We start from the raw sequence: 26423 nt of genomic DNA, 5'->3' as shown, positions 1-26423 counted from the left end.
TGATTGTACCTGTCGGAGGGAATGTTCCCTGTCCAATCTGGCCTTGGACACTTCCAGGGATGGGGCAGCCACAGCTTCTCTGGGCAGCCTGTGCCAGGGCCTCACCACCCTCACAGGGAAGGATTTCTATTTCTTTGGAATATCTAATCTAAACCTATTCTCCTTCAGTTCGAAGCCATTCCCCCTTGTCCTATCACTACATGCCCTTGTAAAAAGCCCTTCTCTGACTTTCTTGTAGGCCCCTTTTAATTATTGAAATTATTGGGCTGAATTAGTTAAAAACACCTGTTTCCCACACCTTTTGTAGGTGGTTCTCTTCTGGATGTTGTGAGGACGGTGAGGCCTAAATTGGTAACCTGAATATGGACACATATTCTTAAACTTCTAGTTAGTAAAGTTAGAGAAAATTTAAAAAATAGAAGAGGAAGGAAGAAAAAAACCCAAACTGCACAGTATTTGACGGGAAGCCAGTGTAACTGCCTTGAAACTGGAGTGGCATGCCTGAGTCAATGAAGTATGAGCTAAGAATCTGGCAGAAGCCTTTTGCACAAAGGAAGGTTGAGAGAGTCTCTCAGGAAGCCTGTGCGCTGCTAAATGTGGCATGTTTGAACATGAGACTGACATCATTGTGAGTTCATAGTAGTGAAAGAACAAAGTATCAGCCACAAATTAGACTGACCTAATTTTTAAGTCACTTATAAAAACTTAATAGCACAGTATCTTGCTTGTGCAAGCTGTTTATTTCTATCCCAACTCTGACTACTTCATTTAAACTACAAGTTAACCCTCTAAACTGTTAAAGGAGTTGTTCAGGAAGGTGTGTGTGTGTGTTTGAGGGGTGCTGCAGACTTCCTTCCTTGGCTCTTTTTCTACTCTGACCTCAATTTTCACATAAAGGAAGTGATTAAGGACCACCCATCATATACCTTTATCCTTCAGGATCAGTTTCTGGAGGTAAAAACCTCAGGACTGCTACCAAAACCCAACTCGTTCCTATTGGCTGCTCACATGCAGACTGGAAGTCTGTCTGAGAATTACCAGAACACGTGCCAATGGTATCAGCAGGAATTTATGTAGAATGAATAAGTTATTATAAAACTAATCAGTATTATTTATTGATGTATCCGTGATTGTTGACAAGGAACTGATCCTTCTTCCGTTGCTGAATGCTTAAGGAATACAAGGATCTTGGAGTTTGCAGATAATAAACTTCTTTCCAAGCACTTTAGTTGGCTCTGCATGCCCTGAAGTTGATCCATTCTGTTGATGTATTACTTCAGTTATTGCAGAAATGTATTAAGCTCTCCAAGCTTGGGATTACTTTGACAACAGTCAATGCCTTTCTGGTTGCTTTTAAAAGGACTATGTAAAACAAGACACCTCTTCAAATTCTGAAGAAATATAAGACCTTATTTATAGATTTCTACAGAGCTGTGCATGCATGTAAACACACATCAAATGGGATAATACCAGTGTATTTTAAGGGAGTATGTTTTGTTTTTCTTTGGTATTCAAAATTCTGTTATAAACTGAGAGAGGTTGCTATAAAACATTTCTTGTTGACCCTGGTCCTTGAGTAAGATGTCTATCAGATGATAACAACATAATTTTCTCCCTTGGTTTGGTATCATGCATTTTTTCCCTTCAAAATTTAAAAAATCCTGGTCCCTTCTGGTTCTTGCCCACTACATAAATTGGTGGTTGCATTTTGTCAATTGTTCTTATGGGGGATTTGTGTATATTGTGGTTAGATCACTTTTCATCCTCTGTGTCAGGCAGCAGCACCTGAAGGGAACCTACAAGAGAGTTTACAAGGACATGGAGTGATAGGACAAGGAGGAATGGCTTCAAGCTGACAGAGGGGCAGGGTGTGTTTAGGTATTAGGAAGAAATTCTTCCCTGTGATGGTGATGAGGCCCTGGCACAGGTTGCCCAGAGAAGCTGTGGCTGTCCTATCCCTGGAAGTCTTCAAGGCCAGGTTGGATGGGGCTTGGAGTAACCTGGGATGGTTGAAGGTGTCCCTGCCCAAGGCAGGAAGGTTGGAATGAAATGGCCTTTAAGGCCCCTTCCAACCCAAACCATTTGTGACTCTGTGATTCTACTTCAATGGTAATGTTTGCAGTGATGCAAGAAGCACAGCTGGGGAACCTAAATCATCGTCTGCTCTCCTTCTTCCATTGTACAGATATATGTGGCTTCTCTTTTCAGCCATGTGGTTACCGTGTTAGAAATGTGGCTTTGGCACTGCTGCAGGTCTTGTATAACATGATTCAAATTCAAAGAAACACTTGGGATCCTCTGGGAAAGACATACCAGACCACGTGACTGGGATCATAGCTCAGTGAGGTACCATGGCTCTTGCTTTTGTTCCCAGCTGGGGCCCTGTTGGTACCATCTTGTCAATTAAATTATTATTTGAAAGCAATTTTAATAAGCAAGCCATCATAATTACCTTTGTGGGTACAAATTAGGTATGAAAACATGTTCTGTTCCCAGAGTGTGACCTGTCAGTAGTCCTACACCATGGTGAGATATTTGAGTCCCAACCATCTGGATCTAGGAGTTTGTTAATTTGTTTTCTGTGCTTCATCTGCAGTTCAACCATCGCTCTGTATCACAGCCTGAACCCCTCACTACTCTGAACTGCCCAGAATGGGAGACCTCTTAGCAGGATTACTGCAATTGTTTAATTTCTGGGAACATACAACAACTTGATTTATTTCCCCATGTTAATTGGGAGCCATTGCTGCAGAGCATATTCCTTTAAGTTTCCTTCTCTACTCCCACTTCAAGATAGTTGGGCTGTACTATGTGCGTGGACTTGCTGTTTTCCGTCATCTATTCTGTTTCCTTGCCATGTAAATGTCATTTAAAGAGAAACCCAATAATATTTAACTGCAGTAACGAGTAGGACTGAGTTTACATATGTGTAATGTCAATGTTTTATTTGGCCAAGCCTCCCTTCTGAAGATGCTTCTGCATGCTTTTATCACTATGTATCAAACACTGGTGGCAATATTAATATTGTTTAGAGCATGCAGAGGGCTTATAAAATGAGTTTGACAACAGACTTAATTAACACTTTTATTAGATATTTTTTTAAACTTCTAGATATTTCCCCGTACAGCTGACAGGACATGCATGCAGCACAGTGCAGCACTGTATTTTCAAACACAAGCAGGAAGAAACAAAGTATTAATGTTGACAGTTAAAGAAAAAATAAAAAATTCCTTGCAAACTTTCTCATGCCCTGATGTGAAGGGGTTGAATGTGCAAGTTGCCTTCCGGGAGAACTGGTGTCATTTCCTCAAATGGGTGAAAGACCGGAACGTTTTAACCCACGCTGTACTGTACCACGCAAGCAGTCTACAAGTCTCTGTTCTTAAAGGAGATTGACTCACTTTAGTCAGTCAGTTTAATTTAAGAGAAGAGTCAATAAAAAGTCTGCTGCAAGAAATTCATCCCTGCCTTGCCCAGAAGCTATTCTGATTAATTTCCCTAATAGAATTACCGTCATTATCCTCTGTCTTTATTCCATCCTGGTCCTTGTTCTTGATCCACCTTCTGTTTTTATCATACAGTGACCACGAAGCAGATCAGAGTTGCCCTTTTTTTAATCTCCTTTTTGGCTTCTTATTTGCAGGGCCATATTATTTGGATGTCCCCCCCTCTAAGTTTCTCATTAGGCAGAATGCCTCCTGTTTAAAAGCTAACCATTATCTGAAGATTCTGAGGTCCCATCTTACCCTCTTTCATGGCAAGCCTTTTAAAGAAGTAGCATGGACTATTGCAACAGCTGTGCTTGATGTTTATTTAGCGCTACTCTTCAGAGCACTCTGTTTTTTAATCTGTTTCTCAGCAAAAAGTTGACCATGTAAAATACAGAAGTCACTGTTTATATTGGTGTGCAAAGCTGCAGAACAGTTGATTCAGAATGTGCAGCTTGTGTAGGAGATGGAAACCTCGGTATCATGAAAGATGCTGCTGTAAAGCACCCATGTCATACAAATAACAAGGATATGCTGGCATCACAACAGCTCGAGGATTTATGAATTAGTTCAACATGTTAATTTTTTCATTGAGTTACTTTGCTTTCTTTGTGTCTGCCACCCTCCACCATACAGTTAGTTGCTGGTGGAGGGTGGCAGATGTGGACAATTGGTCAAAATTACATGATGAATATTTGCCATTTGGTGTACAGGGCCAAAGTAGCACTCGTGATGTGTTTTGTGGGGATAGGCAACTGTCCCTCAGTTTTAATTTGGTTTGTGAACTCATGTGTTATATACTGTGGCTTTGGATTGGATCTCTTCAGACTTGGGTTACATAGATAAGTGAAATAATTTTCTAACTTACTGTAAACCTTATAAATTTTATACCAGATGCTTCATACAAGATTAGATTTTTAGGAAAAAGAGGAAGGTGGTGAGGTCCTTAGACGGATGCTGTCACATTTGACTATTCCATCTCTTCCTGGCTTCTCTCTTGCTTGATGTTCCTCACTCTCTGCCATGGGAGGAATGCTCTGCGTGACTCCACTGGTTGGGTTTGTTTAGCTGCAGTTTAGGGAAGGCCCTGAGCAAGAGAGGAGCAAAAAAGGCTTCCATTTCTAATTCTGGAAAATAGAAAAAGGTATTTAAATTAGGCCTGGAAGACTATTTATTTGCCAGAAGTAAGTATAAAGACAAGTTCATATCCTTCTGTAAGTCACCCTAATTGAAAGGATGTATATTTCTTTTTCTAAAGTCAGCAGAAAAATCCTGGCCTCTTAATGATGAAAGACTTTTTTTAAAACCTTCTGCTAAGCACAAATATCTGAAGTTTCCACTTTAAACTTGGGTGGCTCATTCATATTTCACTTAATGGTAATATGGTATCCTCTCTCTCCCTTCCCCTCCTTACCACCAAGCCTAAAAAGGAGGGGGGGATATAAAATGTTTCTGAAAATTACAGGAAATGTCTGTTCCTTAAACAGCTTTGCCAGGGAATTTCCAAAAGTGCTTAATGCTTATGGCTGAAGTTGCAGCAGCTCAGTCTTCAATCATGAGTGGATCCTGTTCTTAAAATGTGACACCTCCTTCTAGTAAACTGTGTTGAAATGCTTTGTTTCTCATCTGCTCTTCAGCAGAACTAATCATGCTCCATGGTGAAATGAGGGCTCTTGGGGTCTGCTTTAAACACTTGATTTACATGTATTTATTAAAATGGGGAATACAAAATACAGTGTCCTGAGGTGAGAGCTGGTTTATTTGTAAGAACTTCGGAGAGGTGTGTCTGGCAGAAGGGGTCATGGCATGGCATGGACAGCACGGAGAGGCAGGTGCTGGTGAATGTGAAGACTACCTGACAGCTTTCAGAGAGGCTTCAGGAGCTTACACGTGAAGCACTAAAGAACAAAAAGGGAGATGCTTTTTGTCTCAGGACTTTGTTTCCTTGGGCTGTCACAAGGTGGTCTCAGATCATAGGGCCCTGTCTCTAGGCAGAGCCTAATCAGTGCTGAGCATTAGTTTAGCATTAATTTCTGGGATGAGATTAGAAAAGGGGATAGCAACAAGTATGATGAGTAGGATGAATTTTCTCTTCATACCTTCGTCTTTGCTTTCTGCCAGGCTTTTGCACTGGATTATGGGACGGAGCAAGGGAGGTCTGCAGAGCCTCTTCCTGAGGCTCAGAAAGGAATGAGAAGCTGGAGCAAGCAGAGGGGGGGAAAAGGACCGAGCCCAATCTTGAACAGATCTTCTCATCCAGCTCTCTGCCCTGCTGCTCTCACGTACATATGCCTACATACTAATGATGGCAAGCGAGAGGGTCTCCAGCCTAGGTCCTTCCAGGGTAAAACACAGGTCCCAGTCAAGACATGAGCCCAGTGAGCAAAGCCTGTTCTGGGTCATAAGCTCGGTATCTGAGGGGTTCTCACCCTGTGCTCTACTGCTGCCATTTGCCTAAAGACAGAGAGGTGATTGATCCCTGTAGTTCTTTTCCTTGTGGGATGCTGTGGGTTTTCAGGCTGTTCACCATAACATGCCCAGCCCTTTGCTGTGGTGGCTCTTCACAGTTGTCATGTCCTTTTCTCCGTGCTTCAGAGCCACTCCTGGATCTCACAGTAAGGCGCTTCTTGGCAATAATTTATTGTCATGGTTTATATCACAGTGATTAGGCGATGCTGTCATCTCTTGGCAGCCATGATTTAAACCTTGCGTTCAGCTGCCCAGGAAGCAGTTGGGAATTGACGCTGATGTGCTTATTTTTGCTTCCTTGTGTAAAAGTTGTAATTTAATTTGTTCCCGTTGGAACAGCAGGTGCTTTGGGTAGAAGTTGTATGGGTATGACTGTGTGTGATTATTGGTGATGCCAGTGTTACCGGTTTCCAGTGCTGGCTTTTTTAGAGTGTGGGGAGGTGGGATTAACTGCACAAATGTCCTGTTTCATTGGTCTCTGTCCATGCAAAATACAGCTGTATTCACACTTACTTGTGGCAATCTTTCACTTTAATAGGTACTGAACAAGAGTTTGTGAATTTGCTTAATTCCATGCAAATGCATCGCCTGGTAATGCTGAGTTATAGATTGGTTTTCTAGCAGGGAGATGTGTCAAAGAGTTTGGAAGGCTGTCACTGGTCGGTTTTTTGTTTGTTGGATATTTTTAGAGCATCTCGAACTTTTTTTTTTTTTTTAATTTTAATTTAAAGATAGTAGAGAGACTTGCTGTGGTGGTTTTTTCCTCTTTTCTTTTGGAAAATCAGTATAGCATAACTTCCTATTTTGGACCCATTCCATGTAAATGAATGTCAGCATTCATAAATAACTTCTCACCTAGGTTTTCATGTGTTTGGGGGAGTTGTACAGCAAATTACTGCACTGAAAGTGTAAAATCCATTTCCTGGTTTGGATTGGGGATTTGTTTGGTTTGGTGTTTTTAAATCTGGTAATAAGGATTTTATTACTATTATTATTAATATTATTATTTTCCTGTGTTTAGGTAATTCCTTCTGCTGGCCTTTGTATGTGGACCACCTTCTTTCTGTCCTGTTCAGCCCATATAGATTGTGCCTTAAATGTAGGTGAGTAATATCTTTTGACATGAAATAATAATGAACTCATAAAAAAATACTCCAGAATTTTCAGTTGCTTTGACTTGGAGATAATAGAGGGAGAATCATCTTTTAAAAATCCATTGACACTTTTCCTGGTTGTCGAGTGTCCTGGGCCACAGGAACCTAAAAATGTAATGTATTATAATAGATGTTTGAAGTGGATTAAGTAAGCTTTCATTCCGGTTGCCACAGACCTATATGCTGTGAACCTGCAGTGAAAAAGTATTTTGAAATGGAAAGAGCTTCTCACTTGTATGGGTGGAGAAGGGAGTCCCCAGATTAAGTCTGAGTCTCTTTTGAATAGAGTTATGTAACATATCAACAGCAGGTTCTAATGCTTCCTGTGAGGCCACGTTCTGCCAGTCAGGTTTCCCTGCAGTCATTCTTAGTAAATGTTTATTGTTTCACTGGGAATGTCAAAGAGGTTGGCTTCTTGGTAAGGGCAGGTGATGATAACCTGGCTTATTGCTTAGAGATGGTGATGGTACATGGATGATATTTGCAAGAACATTGCAGGTGTTTGAGGGCTATGCTGAGGAGGTCAGGAAAACGTGGTGATTTGGTGTGCTTTTTGGTTTTATTTTGAAATAATATGATATATTATTTCAAATATGACTATTTGTATGACAGGAAATATCTGTTATCTAAATGGAAGGCCCATTCCTCTTGCTTAGCCCAGCTGTCTGAGAGTGCCAGTGGTAAAAGTGTTGGTGAGCAATAGGTGTAGAAATAGAGTGAGCTTAAAGATCTAAACTGGAGGTCTTTCATGCAGTGTATTCATGGGAAGTTGATTTCCTTTCTGACTCTCTGTGTCTCAGTTTTCAGATTGGTGAGCACAGTGAAGTGGGGTGAGTTTCCTTTAGAACTAGTAATCAAAGTTGAGGAATTAGTCAAGCAGGATGAAGGACAAGAGAGTACTGAACAGAAAATCCACCTTCATCTATTTCTTTCCAATGCCTTGGAAGCCAAGGCATTGCCAACCACTTGCCTTTCTCGTGGTTATACAGTGTGTAATCTAAAATGCTTGCATGTGGTTGGCGTTTCTACAAGGACGAGAAAACTAGCACTCTGCATTTTGACTGCATATATAGCTCAAAGCACAGATGTGTTAAGAGGAGAAGAGGGAGCGCCCATAGAAAAGCAAAGGAAAACGGTGACATTTTTAAAACTGCCTCTCTTTTATGAACATGGCACATGAGTGACATTTTTAAAAAAAATTAAAATCTGTGTGTTTCTATTTGAGTGACTTTCTGTACTGCTGTCCAGTCTTGCACCAAAGTGGAGTGTGCTCAGAGGGTGGTGGAATGTGTCTGTTCTTCAACCTCCCTGCCAGGAAGCACGAAGAAATGATGTGTTTATGAGATAGTGACACTTCTCTGAATCATCCAAAAAGCCCAAAGACTCCCTCATTCCCCTCAGCTGAGGGAGTGACGTGAGCCCTTGTTAACAGAGCTCTTTGAATTGACAAACATTTGTTATCTCACTCCTGTGTGTTCACACAATGGCAGGTAATAAATACACTTCTCTAACCTCAGCTAATGTTTATTCCCCCAGAATTTGTACCTTATTATACAGCTGTTGATCTCTGGAATTGACTGCTTGCTTGCTGAATTCAGAAAAACAGCCATTCCTCGCTTTCAATTAAAAATTTTATTTCCCTTGTGCTCCATAGGCACTCTGTGTTCCTGGCTACTGGAGTAGCATCTTGAGCAAGGGTTGGACCTCTCTCAGCTCTCTTAGTCTCCTGTAGCACTGGGTAAAAGCATCCATCCAGAACACCATTTATTTCCATCTTTTTGAGGCTGGTGAGGGAATGCTATGCCTGTCATAGGTGTTGGCAGAAGGGAAAAGGTTCTTGCAGGAGTAGGAATTCACCCTGTGGTCCCTGGATCTGGAATTCCTCTCTAGTTTGTGTAGGCTTGTTTGTCCAGTATCACGTGTGACTGTGGTAATAGGGACTGGTGCTGATGGTATTGGCACCAGCTGTTGAACTACTGGGCACTCCCAGTAACACTGAAGCCAAATACCCTTTTTGTAACAGCCAGCAGTAGCTTGTGTCCTGCAGTTTGGGATGTTCTACATCTTTTTTTTTAATTCAGCTTTTCAACTTTTCTTTTACGATGGTGCCCACCCTAAGAACCATGAAAGGGACTCTAGGGGATGAGAATGTTTTTCTCATATGTTACATGTGCTTGCCTGTAAAAAGTAGAAAAATACACAGTTTAAAAAACCCAACTCCTTCAAGTGTCTCAGCTGAGTTCGTAAAGGCTGCCCATCAGGACCTTGTTCAGGTGCTGTAAAGTGATTTTGTTGGTGTTTTGCATGACGTGTGTGTGGGAGCACTGCTTGCAGGCTCCTGACAAAGCAGGCATTAGTGACGTAGCCAGCCCTTTATTTATGACACCAAGGTTCAACTTCAAGGTTATCTTTTTACGTGAGGCAGAAGTCTTTCAGAGACTGTAGCAAGGCTTCTAGAAGCTCTTTGCTAGTTCCTTAACTGGGCTAGAATTAGAGACTCTTGTTCTGAGAGTTTTTAAAAATGTATTCCTACTACATCTGCCTCTCATCCCTGGAAGTATTTGAAAGATGTGGAGATGTGGAGCTTAGGGACATGGCTTAGCAGTGGACTTGGCAGTGTTACTTTAACAGTTGGACTCAATGATCTTGGAGGTCTTTTCCAACCTAAATAATTCTGTGATTCTATATGAGCCAAAACCTGAGAACTCAAACAAGCATCCTGTTGTGATGGAAAGGAATTGCTTGGAGTCAAAGTGATAGCAGTAGAAGTTAGGAGTACATACAAAATGTGAGTTATTGTAACTGAAAAACCAAACACAACCACATAACTGAAAATGTGGCACTTGCTTATTTCACTCCATCTGACCCATTTAGGATGGGGACAGGAATCCCCGAAGCAAGAGATCCTGTAGTTCTGTGGCAGCATTAAACATACATGCAAACATCAGAAATCCAGTTTGTGTGCAAGATAGTAGAGGGTTTGTTGGTTTGGTTCTTTAAACAATAAAGAAAAGCTGTAAAGGTACTGGGCAAGTGTGGAACAGATCTTTTTAGTTTCATAGTGAGTTAAATGTTTAATTTTCTTGTTTAAAAGTGTCCCAGTCCCTCTAGAAGGAGGAAGCAGCCATGCAGTGTTCCCAGTGTACACATGAATGACTCTGTGGGGGATTCTCATGGCTCAATTACAGATCACTTTTTGTAATCCTGATTTCATCATGGAACACCCTGTGACTAGGATGGCTTCCTACCTTTAAGGTCAGCAATATAATGGCCTGTTTGGGGCAGTGCATTATATGACATCATTTTACGAGACACTGTAATACCATTGAGGTCTAAGTCACGAGTAGAAAGAGAACAGTCAAGAAATTGAATTTTATCTTTTTACAAATGCATTAGAAATTAAACAGATGTTTCAACACCTCATAGCAGCTGAATGATAGGAGGAGTCATGAGGAAGGGGACAAGAGCTCAAGTGTTTACCTAAAGCAAGAGGCTGCCAGGTTCCTCTTGTTTAGAGTCCCAAACTCTGATAGTTCCAGAAACAGAGAGAATTAAAAGAAAAACCTGTACTTCTTGAAAATGTTGTTTCTCCCCTGCGCAATGGAGATGTTCCTGTTGAAATAGGATTTCAGTTGCAATAACTTGAGGTGACATTGCTGTTCAGTTTATTGCTTTCAAGCCATGGGCAGAATGCTTTTAAGGTCCTTGGTATGTTAAGGTAACAGGGCTATTTAAAAGGATTCTTGACTGAAGCCCACTTGCCTTATGTTCTTTACATGCTCTTTACCCTGTCACCAGATATGACTGATTTGAGTTCTTCTCAAGAGTCTTCTGAAACAAACTTCTGTTGTATGAAAGTGAAGGCTGACACAGCAAACAGTAAGCTTTTAGAAGATAGGAAGCATACTCAAACTGAAAATTGCAAATTAAAGATTAAGTATTTCTAACAGCATCTGGTTTAGAGTTCTGTACTTTCTCAGCTGCTTTATTTTCCTTTTATTACTTGGACTTTAAGTCAGCAATTTATCCATCAAAACAAACTGTCTAGTTCACGAACAAACTGTTTAGCTTACAAGGGAGCTGGAGCCAATTCCCACTAGAGCCAGTGGAAAAGTTTTCATTGAGTTCAGTGGATTTAATATCTGGCAACCTTTGATGTGAATAAAAGAGAATCAAAACCTGTGACAGGACATGTTAAGAGAAATTAAAAAATTGTAGAATGCTGTTTTCCTGGGGGGTAGGGGGTGGGGGTATTGACATAACTATCAAGTTTTCTTCCCCCCCCCCCCCCCCCCTGCAAAATGTCATTTTGATAATCAAGTGTCTTTTGATACCTTCCAGGGACTAGTGTATATTGATTGCTCTCTGAGGGGCAGCACACCTACCAACCAGGTTCTGTAAAACATTCAATTAAGACTTGCTATAGTATATTTTCCAATATTTTTTCTGTAGTTTAGAGCAATATGCACTTCACTGCTATGTGCTTCCATTTATCTGGGCAAGCTTAACAGCACTGTCACAACAGCACTAAAGTCAGGACAAATGGAAAATCACATTTTGTCAGTCTAATGTCTGTCTACGTGGAAGCTGGTGTTTTTCTTGTATTGGCACATGAAACTCATGAAACAACTTCCAGTTTCCTCTTTTGGGTTGTTAAGGTGAAGCTTGTACTTTTTGCAGAATTTATTTTGCCTAAGATTTTGTAAATGTAGATTTGTACAATATATCTAAAGAATAAAGCATCTTCAGACTTGGGATTTCCCACTGCCAAATGCAACTGACCTGTTGGTATAAGAGGACTTCTAATAATCTATCAATACTTTGAATTCATTACTTCTCTTGCAATTAAGATAAATAACAAACATTTCAAACGGAGGCAGCAAGTCGACACTATAAAATGTGAGCTAAATCCCTGAAGGATGCAGCCCCATGGTGGCTCCTTTCTGAGGACTGTTCCTATAAAGACCTGTGCCATCAGAATGTGTTTTGGGAGACTCTGAAGAGCCTAAGGGCAACTGTGAGGCAGTGGTCAAATAGGGGGTCAAATGTGTCAGGTGGTTTTACTGCTCTGCTGCTGCCGCTGTTTCAGCTGATGTTGTTCAGATGCTGTCAGGATCTAATTTTAGAGAGTATTTAGCATGAGGGCTGGGTGTTACACACTTCACATAAGAATCACACAGCTCCAGGAAGAACAGAAAAGTGCTCACTGCTTTACCTCCCAGTAGTGTGAGACCTCATCCATCTCTGGTGATTATTTATTAATTCAAATAAAATGCTTGTGTCCTGATGTGGCATCTTGTACTGGTTTCTATTCAAGCATTTTCTTCGGAGAGGTGGATTAAGTTTGGTCCTTTCTCTTGTGTAGTTTCAGTTTCCCAACTTGCAGTGCTGTTTTGTGAAATATTTTCCCAAGGCATTAAACGTTAAAAATGTTTAATGTTTAAAATGTTTAAATGTTTAAAAAACTAATTTTACAGCTTCTTACTAAGTGGTGAAGTGCTGAAATGCATTTAAATAGTTTTGCTATTGAAAGGAATACCATGATTTAGGGCAGTATCTCTTAATTATGTTCTAACAAAGTCTTGTGAAGAGGCAGAGCTAGTGGCAACAAAAGTCTGCAATTAAGGCAGCGTATGTTGCCTGAAATACAAGATAATTGTCCAGGCAAGAGTGTTGGAATAGGTTCAGAGCCTGTAGTTGCCAATGCTCTCTCTAGGTGTTTGGCACATCCAGCAGAGAGGAGAACTCCTCAGGAATGTGTTTATTACATAGTATGGCCCACTGTACAGCTAAGCCTCGGAGCTGAATGTTTTTGTTCTGCAAAGTTTCATGGCCTCATCTGGTTTGTGTTTTTTGTTTTTTCCATCTTCTCCTTCTTACAGGCTCTCAGTGTGGTGTAAAGCTGATGGGTGGGAGCAAAGGTAAAGAATGATGTAATGCAGCAGCAGCCAGAAAGCATCTTTTGTGTGAATTGTGAAATGGCTACTCCATAGTCATCTCCCAATGAATCAGACGTGAGGGGCTGCTTTGTGGAGCCAACCCTTTGTACATCAACTGGAAGCAGGAGGAGACATTCAGTCCAAGAGCTCTTTCTGAAAATGGATTTAACTTTTCTTTTGCCAGTCACTACCAGCATGACCTCATACACTTCTAGTACAATGGTGTGGCTAAGCCTTTGAGTACACAGCCATTACATCATCGCAGCAAATTAGAGAGGGAGGTGGGGAAAGAGGCCTCGTCGTTGTCATGGCCGATGAGATGATCAGGACCCAACTCATTGTCGCTGAGAAGTTGGTGGCTTTGCTGGAGAGCGGTACAGAGAAGCTGCTGCTGATTGATAGCCGCCCCTTTGTGGAATACAACACATCCCACATCCTGGATGCCATCAACATCAACTGCTCCAAGCTCATGAAGCGGAGGCTGCAGCAGGACAAAGTTTTGATTACAGAGCTCATTCAGCATTCAGCAAAACACAAGGTAGGGGTCATTTTCCTCTTATTCCTTGTATTTGTTTAAAGGGAGTGGCTGGTAAGCAACTTGTAATAATTTTTCCTTAGGTATTTCATTAAAAAAACCCAAACAACCAAAACCAAACAAGATTATAGAGGACAGAGTTTAGCTGAAATGTTACCTGATTGAAGAGGGTATCGGTTACTATTGAGCTTATCATTGGGATTCTTTCTAGAATCAGTGACAGAGTAAAGGGCAGGGATTTAGAAATTACTCAGAAAGAATGTTCTCAGGGTTCTTGTGTGTTTTGCAAAGCACGGTCTCTCAAGCGCATGTAATTAAGGCAGGAAACATTCTCTCCTAAACTTTGAAGGATTCTTTGGGGTCTGTGGTGGTGGGGCTTGCTTAGCAAGTGGTCATTTGGTTTGCAAAGAAATTGTCTCTGTCAGTCCTGGCTCTTACTTGCTGTTTAAAGGGCTTTTCATGGGAGCAGTTTGATGGATTTTGGTGTTTGTTTTGTTGTTTCTTTAATTGGGGAGAGGGGTGTGGTTTTCTCCAGATAGTGCTATCAGTGAAAAGAAAATAGCTATGCTGTTTAAAAGTAATGTGTATCTGTGTGTGTGTGTGTGTGTTTAGAAGGGATATTGGGGTTTTTTAATCTATTGATGCTTGTATCACGTGTTTTGGATATAAAAATAATCTACTACATTCTTGCTTTGACATATTGAAAATGAAGCTTTTTATTTTTGTTATCTAAAGCATATTTTTATATATAAAGTTGTGCAGGTAACCAAAATGTGTGTGGCTTAGTGGCAGTTTAAGATCTCTTTATTGTTTATGTACAAAACTCTCAGAAGCAGAAAGTGAGGCGGGGCCACCTTCTAAAAAGCTCAGCTTTTAAACATATCCACCAGCCTAGCTGAAGGTAGAACATTTCACCAGTGACATAAAATTACCTAATGATAGAAATTTTTGAAGTGGGCTTCAACATGCAGCAAATAATCAATTTACAAACTCTACCGGGAATTAAATCTGAGAGACTTATGAAGTCTAAAATAAAAACTGTTTAGTGAACAGGTGCATAAGAAATCTATGTATCTGAACTGCTGGTATAGCAACTGTGTGGGAACCCTGATGGAGGAGATAATGTGGTGCTTTTAATCATCTTCCTCCTTCCTGATTTACTCTGAGGTCCTTGTGTTTCAGATTGAAATTGACTGCAAGCAGGAAGTGGTGGTGTATGACCAAAGCTCTAAAGATGTGACCTCTCTCTCATCTGACTGCTTTCTCACTGTGCTCCTGGGCAAACTGGAGAAGAATTTCAGCTCTGTGTATCTGCTTTCAGGTAAGATGTAACAAAAGAAACCCCTTTCGGGTGACATGTACCAAAAGAAACCTCTGAAATATGTGAATAAAGAGAAGAAAGAATATGCTCTTGGTATAGCAGACCTATACAGTTTTGCAAGGGCTGGTATAAACTTCAGTTATAGCAGACTTTTCTGTAGTTCATTTTGCATAGAGTGACACTCATAGTACATGCAGTACTTAGAAATTGAATCTTACAGGGGATGTACTACACCCTTACTCTGTGTAAATGGAAATGGAGAAATGCAGAGGTTTTTAGGTGCATATGCCTTCTACTTTAGGGTCAAAAAATAGTGGAAGAAATGGACTTCCTATTTTTTTAAGTATTGTACATGGTAGGAAGAAAACCTCTTCCGTACTGAATTGGTATTACTAAAATAAGAGCAAAGGAAATGATCTCCCAGAGTTACGGAGATTAATTTGTGTGACATTTTAAACTTCAGCTCCTTAAGTGGTAGCACTTTATTTAGGTCTTTTCCTTTGCTTTTTTTTTTTTTTTTGTTCTTGTTTGGGCTTGGGTTTGTTTGTTTGGGGTTGGTTTGGTTTGGTTTGGTTTGGTTTGGTTTGGTTTTTTTTAAATCCCAGGTCAAAGCATCTATAGAAATTAAATTCCTTATAATACAGCATTTGCTAGTCTCAGGGTGTGCTTGTGTCATTATTTCTGTCATGGAACAGTAGACAGTGTTCACAAGAAGGAGCAAGGAGGGGCGTGAAGTAGATCCAAGGCTGAAAGAAGAGGGAATGATGAATCTAAGTAGGAAATCCATTGCAGTGACTGGATCAGTGATCTGATGAAGTGTACACCTAGTCTCTGAGAAATGATGAAACACAGGGACTGAATAATGGTGAGAGAAGGGAAATAACTCCAGAGAGATGCTTCCTCTTAGCAACAGGGTTTCACTACAGTTTGTAGTGACTTCAGATGAAAGTGAGAGGTTGTGGTACAGAGAGAACTTTTCTCAGCTTGTTTTGAAAGTGATTACAGAGAAAATGAATAATTTCTGCATTTGGACATGAGTTTGGTGCTCATGTGAGCTTTACTTACAGTAAGCCAAGTGGGGTTTTGCTTTGGCTAGGATTGGTGATTTTGTTTCCTTTGCTGTCTAGGTAAGAATTACACCTGCGGGTGGTGGACTACAGTATTAAAATAAGTAACTCTTCTTACATTTGAGCCACCAAGTAATTGTGTGGTGTCTAGGCACAGTAAATGCTTAATGCAAGAGTGCTGAAATAAGTGGTTAATACTCTCTTAAAAACTGAAAATTGTTATTTGAAAAATAAGCCAGTCTAAAAGCAGTTCGTATCTCCTCAGAAATCCTTTTATTGTTCGAATTCCCAACTCTGCTCAGCTGTCCTGAGGGGTTTTTTAATAACCTCGAGCAGATTACAGCTCCAGGCAGGAATCAGACTATCCACAACTCAATTTCCATGATGGAAACAGAAACAACTCTCTTCCAACTGAGAATTAGATGTCATGGCAGGGAGGTGTTGGGGAGGGGCCAAGCACAGGAAAGTATCATGAGCTTCCCTTCCTTATGCTGTTCCTCACTTGTGTGAGACATGGCTTTGATCCTCTGTCTCATCTGCTGGACTCTCTGAAAGAAGTGCTCGGAGAGTCTCCACTCTCAGACTTGCCTGTGGCTCTCATAGGAACGGACAGGACCAGGAAGGGAGCGTTCCCAACTCCCCAGTGCATCATCTGGGCAATCACCAGTTGCATGTATATAACGATACTGTGAGAAATGGGTTTGTTTTGTTTTCATTTGTGGTAGTTGTCTGTTCAAGACAAAAATGTTACCTAAAGCACAAGCAAGATAGTAGTGCACATGAGCTGAGGTGAACTTCGCCACACACAGCTGCTAAGGGTTAGTTTGGGAATCTAATGGGTCAAAAGCCTCCTTATAAAAAGCAGGACTTTTATCTTAGAGTGTCAAATGGATTTCTCTCAGCAAAGATCAGGTTTGAGAATTTCCTCTTATATTTTTTTACATAGCTAGGATGGGGATATTTATGAATGCAGAAACAACTGATGGCTTCAAAACCAGTGGTAGAGGATAATAAGAACAAAAGGGAAATACAGGGAAATTATTTACTACTGATCTGTTACACTCAAGCACTTATTTCATGTGCTTATTTTTTACATCTGTTAAAAATCCAGCCACTCAATGCCCATACGAGAAACCTTTTGGGATGTGGAGTGAAGGAGAATTGGGTAGATTCAGTCTTACAGAAAGCTCCTTGGAGTTTATTGATATGTGGCTGTAGGAAACTAGATAAAATATGTTGTCTCAGCAAGCTGATGACGAACTCTCATAAATGTTTATGGCCCATAATGAGGGCAGGGGTCAGTGCACTGTGTAAAAAGAAAAACCTTTGGACTTGAGTTTTCCCTATGCCACTAAATCTGGTTTATTTAAAATAGTGACCTTAAATAAACATTTTGGGGTAGGAAAATATTTTTTGTTGGGACAGAATAAGGAGCAATTAATGAATATCTGAAATTCCTGCCTCTCTTCTTCTTGAAACCCCCCATGACTGAGCACTGGGTGAGGTGGTTTTTTATTTAGGTTGTGCATAAAGATATGCTCTGCCCTGGAGGTTGTTTTTCATTGAAGTAACTATTGTAAAGACCTCAAAGGAGCCCCTACCAATTAGTTTAAGATCTTGATATAACCATAAAAATATTTATAATCTGGTGAGGAATGTTTTTAGGAATTTAAATATTCCGTTTGGTTCTTAATTTTTAACAGTGCACAAAATACTGAAATGTGGACACCAAGGACTTAATTCCATTCCCATCATGGCATCTACTCCTCTGAGTTAAGCAAGATTTAAACACAGGGATGTCACTTGATTCCTTCTCGTATGTTGAGAATTGGATTTACTTGCATGGAGTCCTTTTCCTAGTTAATAGTGTTATGATTTTCCTGCTTGCTCTGCAGAGACAGGAGAGACCAGTGATTTTTGCTTGAATGATCATTATTAAGGCAGTAAACATCAACAGTCTTGATTAAATTCTATTCCACTATGTGAATGGGAGCATTCATATTCTACTTTTCTTAAATACTTGTTCTTTCCTGCTTTTAATCTGGCTTAGTTCTACTCTTGCAAGCACAGATGTCTTCATTATGTGTTTGTTTCAAATGTTTCCTGTGAAGAAGGTGAAGCACAGCTTTTTATATTGTGTTGATTTTTAAGTATTTTTTGTACAAAACACTCAATCTAAAAAGAAGGCTTTCTGAAAAAAACAGAAAAAAAGCAAAACAAAACTTTTCTGTATATACAAACTGTCATTAAAAATTGTGATAGCTTAACGCTGAAACACTATATGAGGCATACTCAAAACAGTGGTTGGTGGGGAATTGCCTTCTAATCTCTTGCTACCCTTCTGCCTATGAAAAATATCAGTAGTAATGTGATGTAGCAGATTCTCCCTTCACAAGAGCTCTCTGGTAAACTCCTGCAGAGCACAAAGGAGTAGTAAGGAGAAATAAATAAATTACTGCTTTTCTATTCAGTGACAAATGTCAGGGTCATATGCAGTGGACAGTGAATGACATCCTAGGCAGAATGGCTATGTAAAGAAACAGCAAACAGAATGAGTTTGGTGAGATTGGACAAAGGTCCTGGAAACAAAGCAGTGAGTGATTACCCAGGGAGTGTGGCAAAAGGTATGGTTTTGATGAAACTTCCCAATTCCTTGTTTCTCCCTGACCTGTCCCTTGCCTAACAAAGTGTCTGTACCAAACAAGACTTGCATGGAGGATCCAAGGAGAAGGAAGCAAGTCAGGAACTTTGCTTCAGTCTTCTTTATCCTGCCATTCGTTTTAGAAATATTTGAAATTGGAAGCCCATTTAAAGAAACCTTTAGTATAAAAATACTGAAGTATCTGTAGGGTACATTTACCATTGTGTTGTCTTACTTGCCTAAAGAAAATCTGGATAAGAAAAGCCCAGTGCTTTCTCCCTGCTTTATCTGCAGAAGAAACATTCCTTGTGGCAGGGGAGCAGGAAATCTGAAGAATATTCTCTTGTAGGTAGAGCTGATCATTTCCATGTGCTGAAGGGACCAGGGCTGTGAGACAGGGCTTTATTCCCAGTTTCTGCAGTCCCATATGTCAAGTAAGGGGGTGCCATGGGGTTCAGTGTGGACTGAAAAAAGGCACAAGGTTTGATAAAGTCCTGGGAAACATCCTGACACCTTTTCACATTTGGATTTGGAGCTTCATAACTTTCAGTTGTGGCTGACTGAAGTTCTGAGTGTTTCCTATATATAAGTCTTTGCAGAGTACCCCAGCACACCTTAAAATGGTGGTCATCAATTAAAATAATCAGGTTATCTGTGAATTGAAAGCAGTATAGTGAGAATGAGCTGTTAAATATCCTGCCAGTGTTTGTAGGAGGAGAGATTGTTGCACAGTGATGCCAGCTTTCCTGGTATTCCAACTGGTTGATTCCATTAGAAGGAAGCCTCTATTGAGAGAGGTAAAAATCTTGCTGAGGGAATGCAGTATTCCCCAAGTGGTCCCATAACCCATGGAGTACAGCCAGTGTTGGTGGGGAGGACATGAGAGAGAGAGAAAGGAGCTTAGCTCTGAATCACCCTCTTGAAAAGTCTCCCTCTCCATCAATTTTTAAGAGAGCTTAGAAAAGCTAGTACCCTTGGCTACAGCCAGGCCTCTGTGAATATCCTCCCACCCTCTGTACTCAAAATGCAATTTTTAGTGTTCATTTAGTGCCATAATTGTTTTAAGCACTTGGAAGAATGGGAGTAGGGTTTATTACTTTCATATGTGTATCCACTTGCTGTCTTCTGAGACAGAGCAAGGTTTGACTGGAGTAGAGCTCGCATAACATTTCTCAAACCCAAGAATACTTGTTAAGTTTGCTTTTGTTTTGGATACCTCTGGATGCTTGTGAAACTTAATTGACTGAAATTATGGTGAAGGTTTTTTGGTTTTTTTTCTTTCCTTAAAGGCAGAAAGGGTGAGTGTGGGTGTCCACTCCGCTCTTTGTACTTGTTGTGTGACTTGGAATATGGCACTTGGGTGGGATGGGAAGCTTGACCCCATTCTCACACTTCTCCCCTTCCTTGTTTGCTTAACCTGCCTATTAACCTTGTCTTACCAAAGGCAGAAACTCTCCAGGGCAAAGAACTTCCCCTGCTACTGTGCTTGTAAAACACCTGGAATAACGGGGCCACTTTCCGAACGCCACTGGAATAAAAACACCCCTGGCTTTCCCAAACTGTGAAACCTTGGATCCTGTGGAAGGACTCCCTGTGGCTGAGGAGGGGGTGACAGGAACGGGATGGGAGCCCTCCCGATGGGGCTCTCCAGCCTGAGCTTATGTAATGGAAAATGGCACAGGTCCCTGCGGAGCGGAGCTGGAATGCGGGAATTGTAATGGCCTGTGGAGGTCTGCAGCTCGTTTAAACAGAGTGGAAACATTGCAGATTCGTAAAACTTGTGAGTCAGAAAGTTTACAGCTTTCCTTCCTTACAGCAAGGGAAAAAATCTATACTGCAGCCTTTAGATAAACACATTAATGTTCCACGGGAATGTTACTGGGAAAGAGCACGAAGAGCCTCTGAGGCAAAGCAAACGTAAAACTTCAGGGTTTGTATATTTTGTCTTTGCTATAGTGCTGTTTGATTTATTTTTTTTAGCCTACTTTTAGGTAATGTTACCTTACTGGCCTGGCACTAACCAGTATTTACAGTAACAAATTCTAAATTGCTATTTAGGAGAGGAATAAAAACCCCAAAAGCTAAACATGAGTTACTCCACTGCATACCTTTGATGTGAATACAGGAGTTTGGTGAGGCTTACTTAGAATCATAGGGCCTAAATATTGTGTTTTAGAGGTAGTTGCAAATTTTCCTGCATTTTTTATTCTTTATTTCCTTTAAAAGGGAAAATTAAATGAAAAAGGAAAAAAAAAGGAGGATAATAATATTCCTTTTAAAAAAGGGATAGCAATATAATATTTATTAGTCTGGGGTTATATAAAATGATGAATAATTAGTGCCCTTAATGAAGAAGCAAATTCTGGATTTAATAAAGGTGGAATTGTCTGTTAAATCCACAAGCTTCAAAGTCTCCCTCTTGCAATGCTGTCCTAGTACATGCATGTAGTCTTTGGTTTTCTGACTCATCACTTGGGTCTCAGACCTTTTCCACTCCCTGCTTTAAAATAATGGTGTTTGATGCTGAATTAACACTGATGTACTGGCAGACAATTAGGCCTTGTGGGAAAAGGAAGGAAGTAGCTTCTAGTCTGTTTTCAAGAATTCATTGAAGAAAACCAATTTCTCCCTTTGGCTTTTTCAGAACAGTCAGAATCCAAAGCAGGGGGAAAGGAGCAGTATCTGATTTCAATGGCACTTAAGAAAAGTGCCAAAGTTTGCTGTGTTACCAGCGTGCCTTGTCTGTGGTCTTTTCCAGCAGACTCCATGTGAAAAAAGGACACATCCAGTGTCTCTCACATCTCCATCAGGAGCACCAGACAGGATCTTTCTGTGCCTCCTGGGTGAGGCACATGGCACTGCAGGGCCAGCTGGAGCTGCAGGGATGTTGTATTAAACACTTCCTAGGCTTTTCTTAGCCTGGAGTTTAAGGGAAGCCAAGCTCTTAGGAGTTGCCATGTTGTCTGTGTCTCTGCTGTCACCCACAAAAGCTGTTTCAAAAGCTTGTTGGTCAGCTTCAATAAGGCTTCACAAAAGGAGTAATTAAATGAAAAAATAATGGAAGTTCTTGTGAGCTGTATGAAATGAGCACTGGTACAGTGCAGAGCCTCAAATTAGTGTCTCTCCCTGAAAAGCTGAGCTGGGAGTGGATTTGCTGGTGTGACCAAGCAGCTCAGGGAGCTCAGGCTGGAATAGCTCCCAAGGATCTACTGTGAGATGGGCACTGGTGGCAGGTGGGATTCTTTGGTTCTGCAGCCCCTCAATTACTTGGATGAAAAATATGTTTATGTAGTCTGAAAGTGGAAAGTTGCTCCTCTGGTCTTTGGAATTGGTCTCCATTAGTTGGAGAAGGTGCCAGAGACTTTGATCCTGGTCACCGCCTCCAGCTGGATCTCCTCTCTCCTCTGCCTTGGCCACGCTGCCAGGCTCTGGGGCTCAGAAGCAATTGCTGGGGTTCTCCATCAAGCTGTAGCTGACCAGGCTCACTGCAAACATGTGAAGTGATGTGAACACCTATTTTCTCACCTTTCTTTCGTTCCAAGTTAGGTTTCATGGCTGCATTTACAAAGAAATAGTACCAAATCCTCACGGCACAAATGCATTGTCTTTAAGCTTGTTTCTAACTGTTAGGATTTCTGTATGCATGGAGCTCTCACTTTTGTAGGAGTTGTCTCCATACCTGGACAATTGCACAGAAAAAACAAGTCACACCTAACGATAAGGTTCCTTATTTTCATCTTTCCCTTCCCCTGCAGAGCTGTGAGGAGACTCAGAGTTGCACCTCAGCTGTTGCTCTTCAGTTTCACACTCAACCCACCTTATCTCTGCAGCACAGTCAGATCTCTGTTTGTTTATGTGCTTTGTCAGTATGCACGTGCCTGATTAGCAAGAGCAGCTCTCTCTAGAGGATTAAGGATAAAAATTCTGGTGCACACCTCTGCAGGCACTTGAGGATGAAAAGGAATTACAGAATTGGCTGTTTCAACACTTATGTTAGGAGCAACTATAAAGATATATTAGGATTGCCTCCTGATTGATATTTTTTTTCCCCTTCATGTTAGAAATATGTGTAAGTTGAGACACAGGATGGATGTATGAGGGAGCATCTGTGCTGTGTGATGTTAATAAAGAGTGATGCTCACATTTTGAAAACCGATTTTTTAGTAATTGGTGTTTCTATTTAACCTTTTTGCTCTTCCCTGGGCCAAATCAGTAATTAGTATGTTCCCTGCAAACTTGTCTTGACTTTTGGTCACATCTCTGAATGGTTTGACATCCCATTGAAGGAAATACAAAGACCAGGGGGAAGAAGAGAAACCAGTGTAACATGGAATGAACATAAGAAACATCCACCTATCCTGTTATGGTGTCATTTAACTGGAAAGGTTTTATTAAATATTGGATAAAAACAATCAAATATGACCTGCACTTCACAGTACTTTGTACTAAGTGTTCAAATCAAGACCTTTAAGCTTAGCTGATCTTTCATTTGCAAACCTGCAGAGTGGTTTGCAGAGCTCTGTCCCTGATTGCAGCGGGGCAGCTGGCAGCACTAGAATGCTCCTGCTCTGTTTCCACAGAACACAGAGAAATGAGCTGCTGTAAGTGCTTGTGCTTCTCAGGAGTCATTCCTCTGGATTAATTTATGATTTTTGTTTGGTGGTAGTTAAACTATGTAATCATAAGGATCTGGATGGATTCCATTCCCTCAGTGAAAGGAAGCTCTTCCCAAATCAACAATATTTCTCGATCATTTGTTGCCACCTGATCCCATATTCTTCCCCTGCCTCTTCCCGTTTCTAGCAAAGTTAATTGGGAGTTCTATTTATATAAGGACTTGTGCAGTGAATCTGTAAGGAGGAATAACTTTTACTGCAGAATTTTGCTGGAACTTTTTTCATCCCTTCTGAGTTTGGCCCTGTTTTGTTTCCTGAGTTGGCTGAGAAGGGAGCTGACACTTCTGATACCAAGATTCCCTTAGAGATCCTACCTTTATGGTCCCAGCTGTAGTTAGGGAAGCCTTGATCAAAGAGAAGTCTGTAGTCACCACTTTGCAGAACCATAGCAACAGGGCAATCAAGTACTTTACTGGATCTTGCCAGATCTCTGCTAATGGATGTGGAGGCTTGTAAGCAAAAAACACTTTGCTGTAAGGACTGGGAGGTGTTGGGTTGTCTGCCACACACAAGGGCTGCAAAACCACTGACAGCTTTTGGCACCTTGACATGGTTTTGTAGAGACATCCTGCTGAATGTCAAGAGAGCTGTTTTAGCTCAGCTTACCACCAAGCATACAGAAAACCTCTGTGGTTCAGAGCTATTGAGGAGAGAATATTTTGGAGTTATTTGTCAGTCTTCTATTTCCAAGGCCCAGTGACATTTATCAAAGAATTCAGTGAAACTCTATTAACCCAGTAGCTCTGTTAATGATCTGTAGATTTTTTCTTTCCCTCCACCCCCCCCCCCCCCCGCCCCAACCCCCTCCACAGTTTCAACATGCTCTTGCAATTGATTTATAATTCACATGAGCTGGAGTAGTGGTGGGAGAAAGGGTGTTATTTAGAAACTAACTCCAGAAGAAAAGTGTATTTTCTCTAATTAAAACAAACTGCACAGTGCTGCCAATGGCCCTGTTCCAACTGAGGTCGGTAACAAGATTTAAAGAAAAAAAATTGCCTTATTGCAAAGGTCATCTCCCAATTATAGAATTTGAAACAAAACCTGTCCCATTTTTCTTTTCAGGCTCAATTTTCTGTTCTGCATTCTTACCTGTAGACTAATTTAATTCTCCAAGTGTTTAAAGTTTATTTTTTGAAAACTGCTCATTTACAACAGAAGTGTACAGGTGGTCTGAGTGCTTAAAACACTTTTCTCCTAAGAGGCTCCTCATGTAGACTGGTCATAGAGTTCAGCTTTGGGGGCTCTGGGGAGCCATCATCTGTGTTAGAAAACAGAGACATTTGAAATAAATCCCTTTTCTCTACACATCTTTAGATGCTGAGGGCTTTTAAAAAGACATTTCCCTATATATTTTAAAAATAGGTATATTTTGTAAGTTAGTGCAAGCAAATAGTGATGAGTACAGTTCTTTTGAACAGAAATGAGTCTCATATTGCCATGACAGCTCAGTCATCATACATGTGGATGCTGTTGTTCCAGACCCCGGACAGTTAAAGAAATTGATACTTAAGCAGAACGCATATGTGAGTGTGTTTTGTTGGTATGGGGTTTGCTGGCTTGTGGGTTTTTAAAGCAATTTTTCCAACAAACTGACCTGGAATGGGTTCTTCATATTGGGAAGTGCCATAAATCAAAGGCAGATTCATTGAAAAGCTACTAACCTTTTGAAAACCTGGTCACAGAGGATGGCAGGGAAGACAGCTCAATACTTGAAACAAATCACTGGTTTCGTGCTTTCTCAAATCAGTTCAGTACAGATACTAACACCAGGTTAAGATACACTCAAAGGAAAGGAGGGTTCACTTGGTGCACATGTAAAGGCAGGCAATATAATGTTAGACTCTAGAGATTTGATAGTTTTGTGAGTGTAATTCATGTTGTAAAGGTACTGAACCAACATGTTACTAGGAAAGCATGAGCAGGAAAGAAGAAACGGGACTTTGAAAGGATGAATGCCCTAGAGGAAGTGTTGAAGCATCTAATCTCGAATCATTTCAATTGGTCTTGATGGAGTCCTGGCATAAAACTAAAATAAAAGATTGCTCCTTATGATGACAGAGCATGGGTTCCATCTCCCAAAATCTCAAGTGTTTGGCACATTAGCTTCTTGCCTAATTTCTTGCCACAGGTTTCACACAGAAATGAGACCAATCCGTAGGTTGTTGGGAAGAAACCTTTTTTGCAGAACTTTTCCCATGTAGTCTTTGCAAAGAAAGCACAGATGTAAAATCCTTGCTTGTGCAGCTTCTTTGTAAGGACTTTTTATTTCCAGCCATGTTGAGAGGATCCAGAAAGTAGCCAACAATGCTCCCAATAAATAAAGAATAAGCAGATGAAACCAAAGCCAATATTTGATTTCCTCTTCTTCACCACCCTCTCAAATAACTGCTTAAATTCAATCTCAGGTGTATATACTACCTATAAGTTCAAGGAATGCTTCCTATAACAGGAAGGAAAACATTAGGCCATACAGAAGAAAATTTAGCAAGTATGTGAGAGAATTGTTTTGCAAACTCTTCCTCTCATTCTACAGAACAAGCAGGACCTGTGCTCCTGGTGGGCAGTGCCTTAGCTTGTCTAACAAAATAGACTATTTATTTATTTATTTATTTAGGAGACTGAGCAGGAATTCCTGTTCATAAAATGTTTGCTCTAGAATCTGCTTGCTGGCTTTTTTTATTAGATAAAATGGGTTGTTACACATTATTGCCTTGGTGTTTCTACATTTACTAAATGATACAGATTTTAAAATCTGAAGAATAGGCGTAATTCAGGCAATGGTAATGCAAGCCCTGGCAGAACAGTACATTAGCTTATTCCTGAGTAATTTTAATTCACATCTTCAAACTGTAATCATAGTGAACATAGCATTTGGCAGATTCAGCATGTCACTGCTTCAATTCCTTGATGATAAAAAGGTGCTTCGTTCTGAACAGGTTATAATTACTCTTCCTTCCACTGAAACTCTGCTCACCTGGGAGGAAAGAGCTGGGGATTTTCACTGTGCTTTGCAAGTCTTCCCTCTGCTTCACCTCCCCCCCTTGAGATGGAGAAGCCTTGGCTTGGTGTGGTTTTGAAAGATTAAACTTCTTCCAGGGTCCTGGATGAAATATATTAATTGTGGAGCAGC

The 26423-nt window shown here is 40.7% G+C and overlaps 1 protein-coding gene across 3 annotated transcripts in view; it reads left to right on the top strand.

The window, feature by feature from the left end:
* Positions 1–26423, top strand: part of DUSP16 (dual specificity phosphatase 16) — a 64049-nt gene that overhangs the window by 21988 nt on the left and 15638 nt on the right. For 2 of the 3 annotated variants that reach the window (XM_042051195.1, XM_042051194.1), the window contains exons 2-4: positions 6979–7060; positions 12994–13588; positions 14768–14906. In XM_042051195.1, coding sequence (XP_041907129.1) covers positions 13358–13588; positions 14768–14906 — 370 coding nt within the window. In that variant the 5' untranslated portion in view covers positions 6979–7060; positions 12994–13357. The remainder of the gene's footprint in view (positions 1–6978; positions 7061–12993; positions 13589–14767; positions 14907–26423) is intronic. The other variant, XM_042051196.1, reaches the window with a different exon arrangement.

Source organism: Corvus kubaryi, unplaced genomic scaffold (assembly GCF_017639235.1).
Source record: "Corvus kubaryi isolate FWS band 111438036 unplaced genomic scaffold, C.kubaryi_AGA036_p1.0 74, whole genome shotgun sequence".
Taxonomy (NCBI): domain Eukaryota; kingdom Metazoa; phylum Chordata; class Aves; order Passeriformes; family Corvidae; genus Corvus; species Corvus kubaryi.
This window is presented reverse-complemented; position numbering and strand designations above follow the sequence as displayed.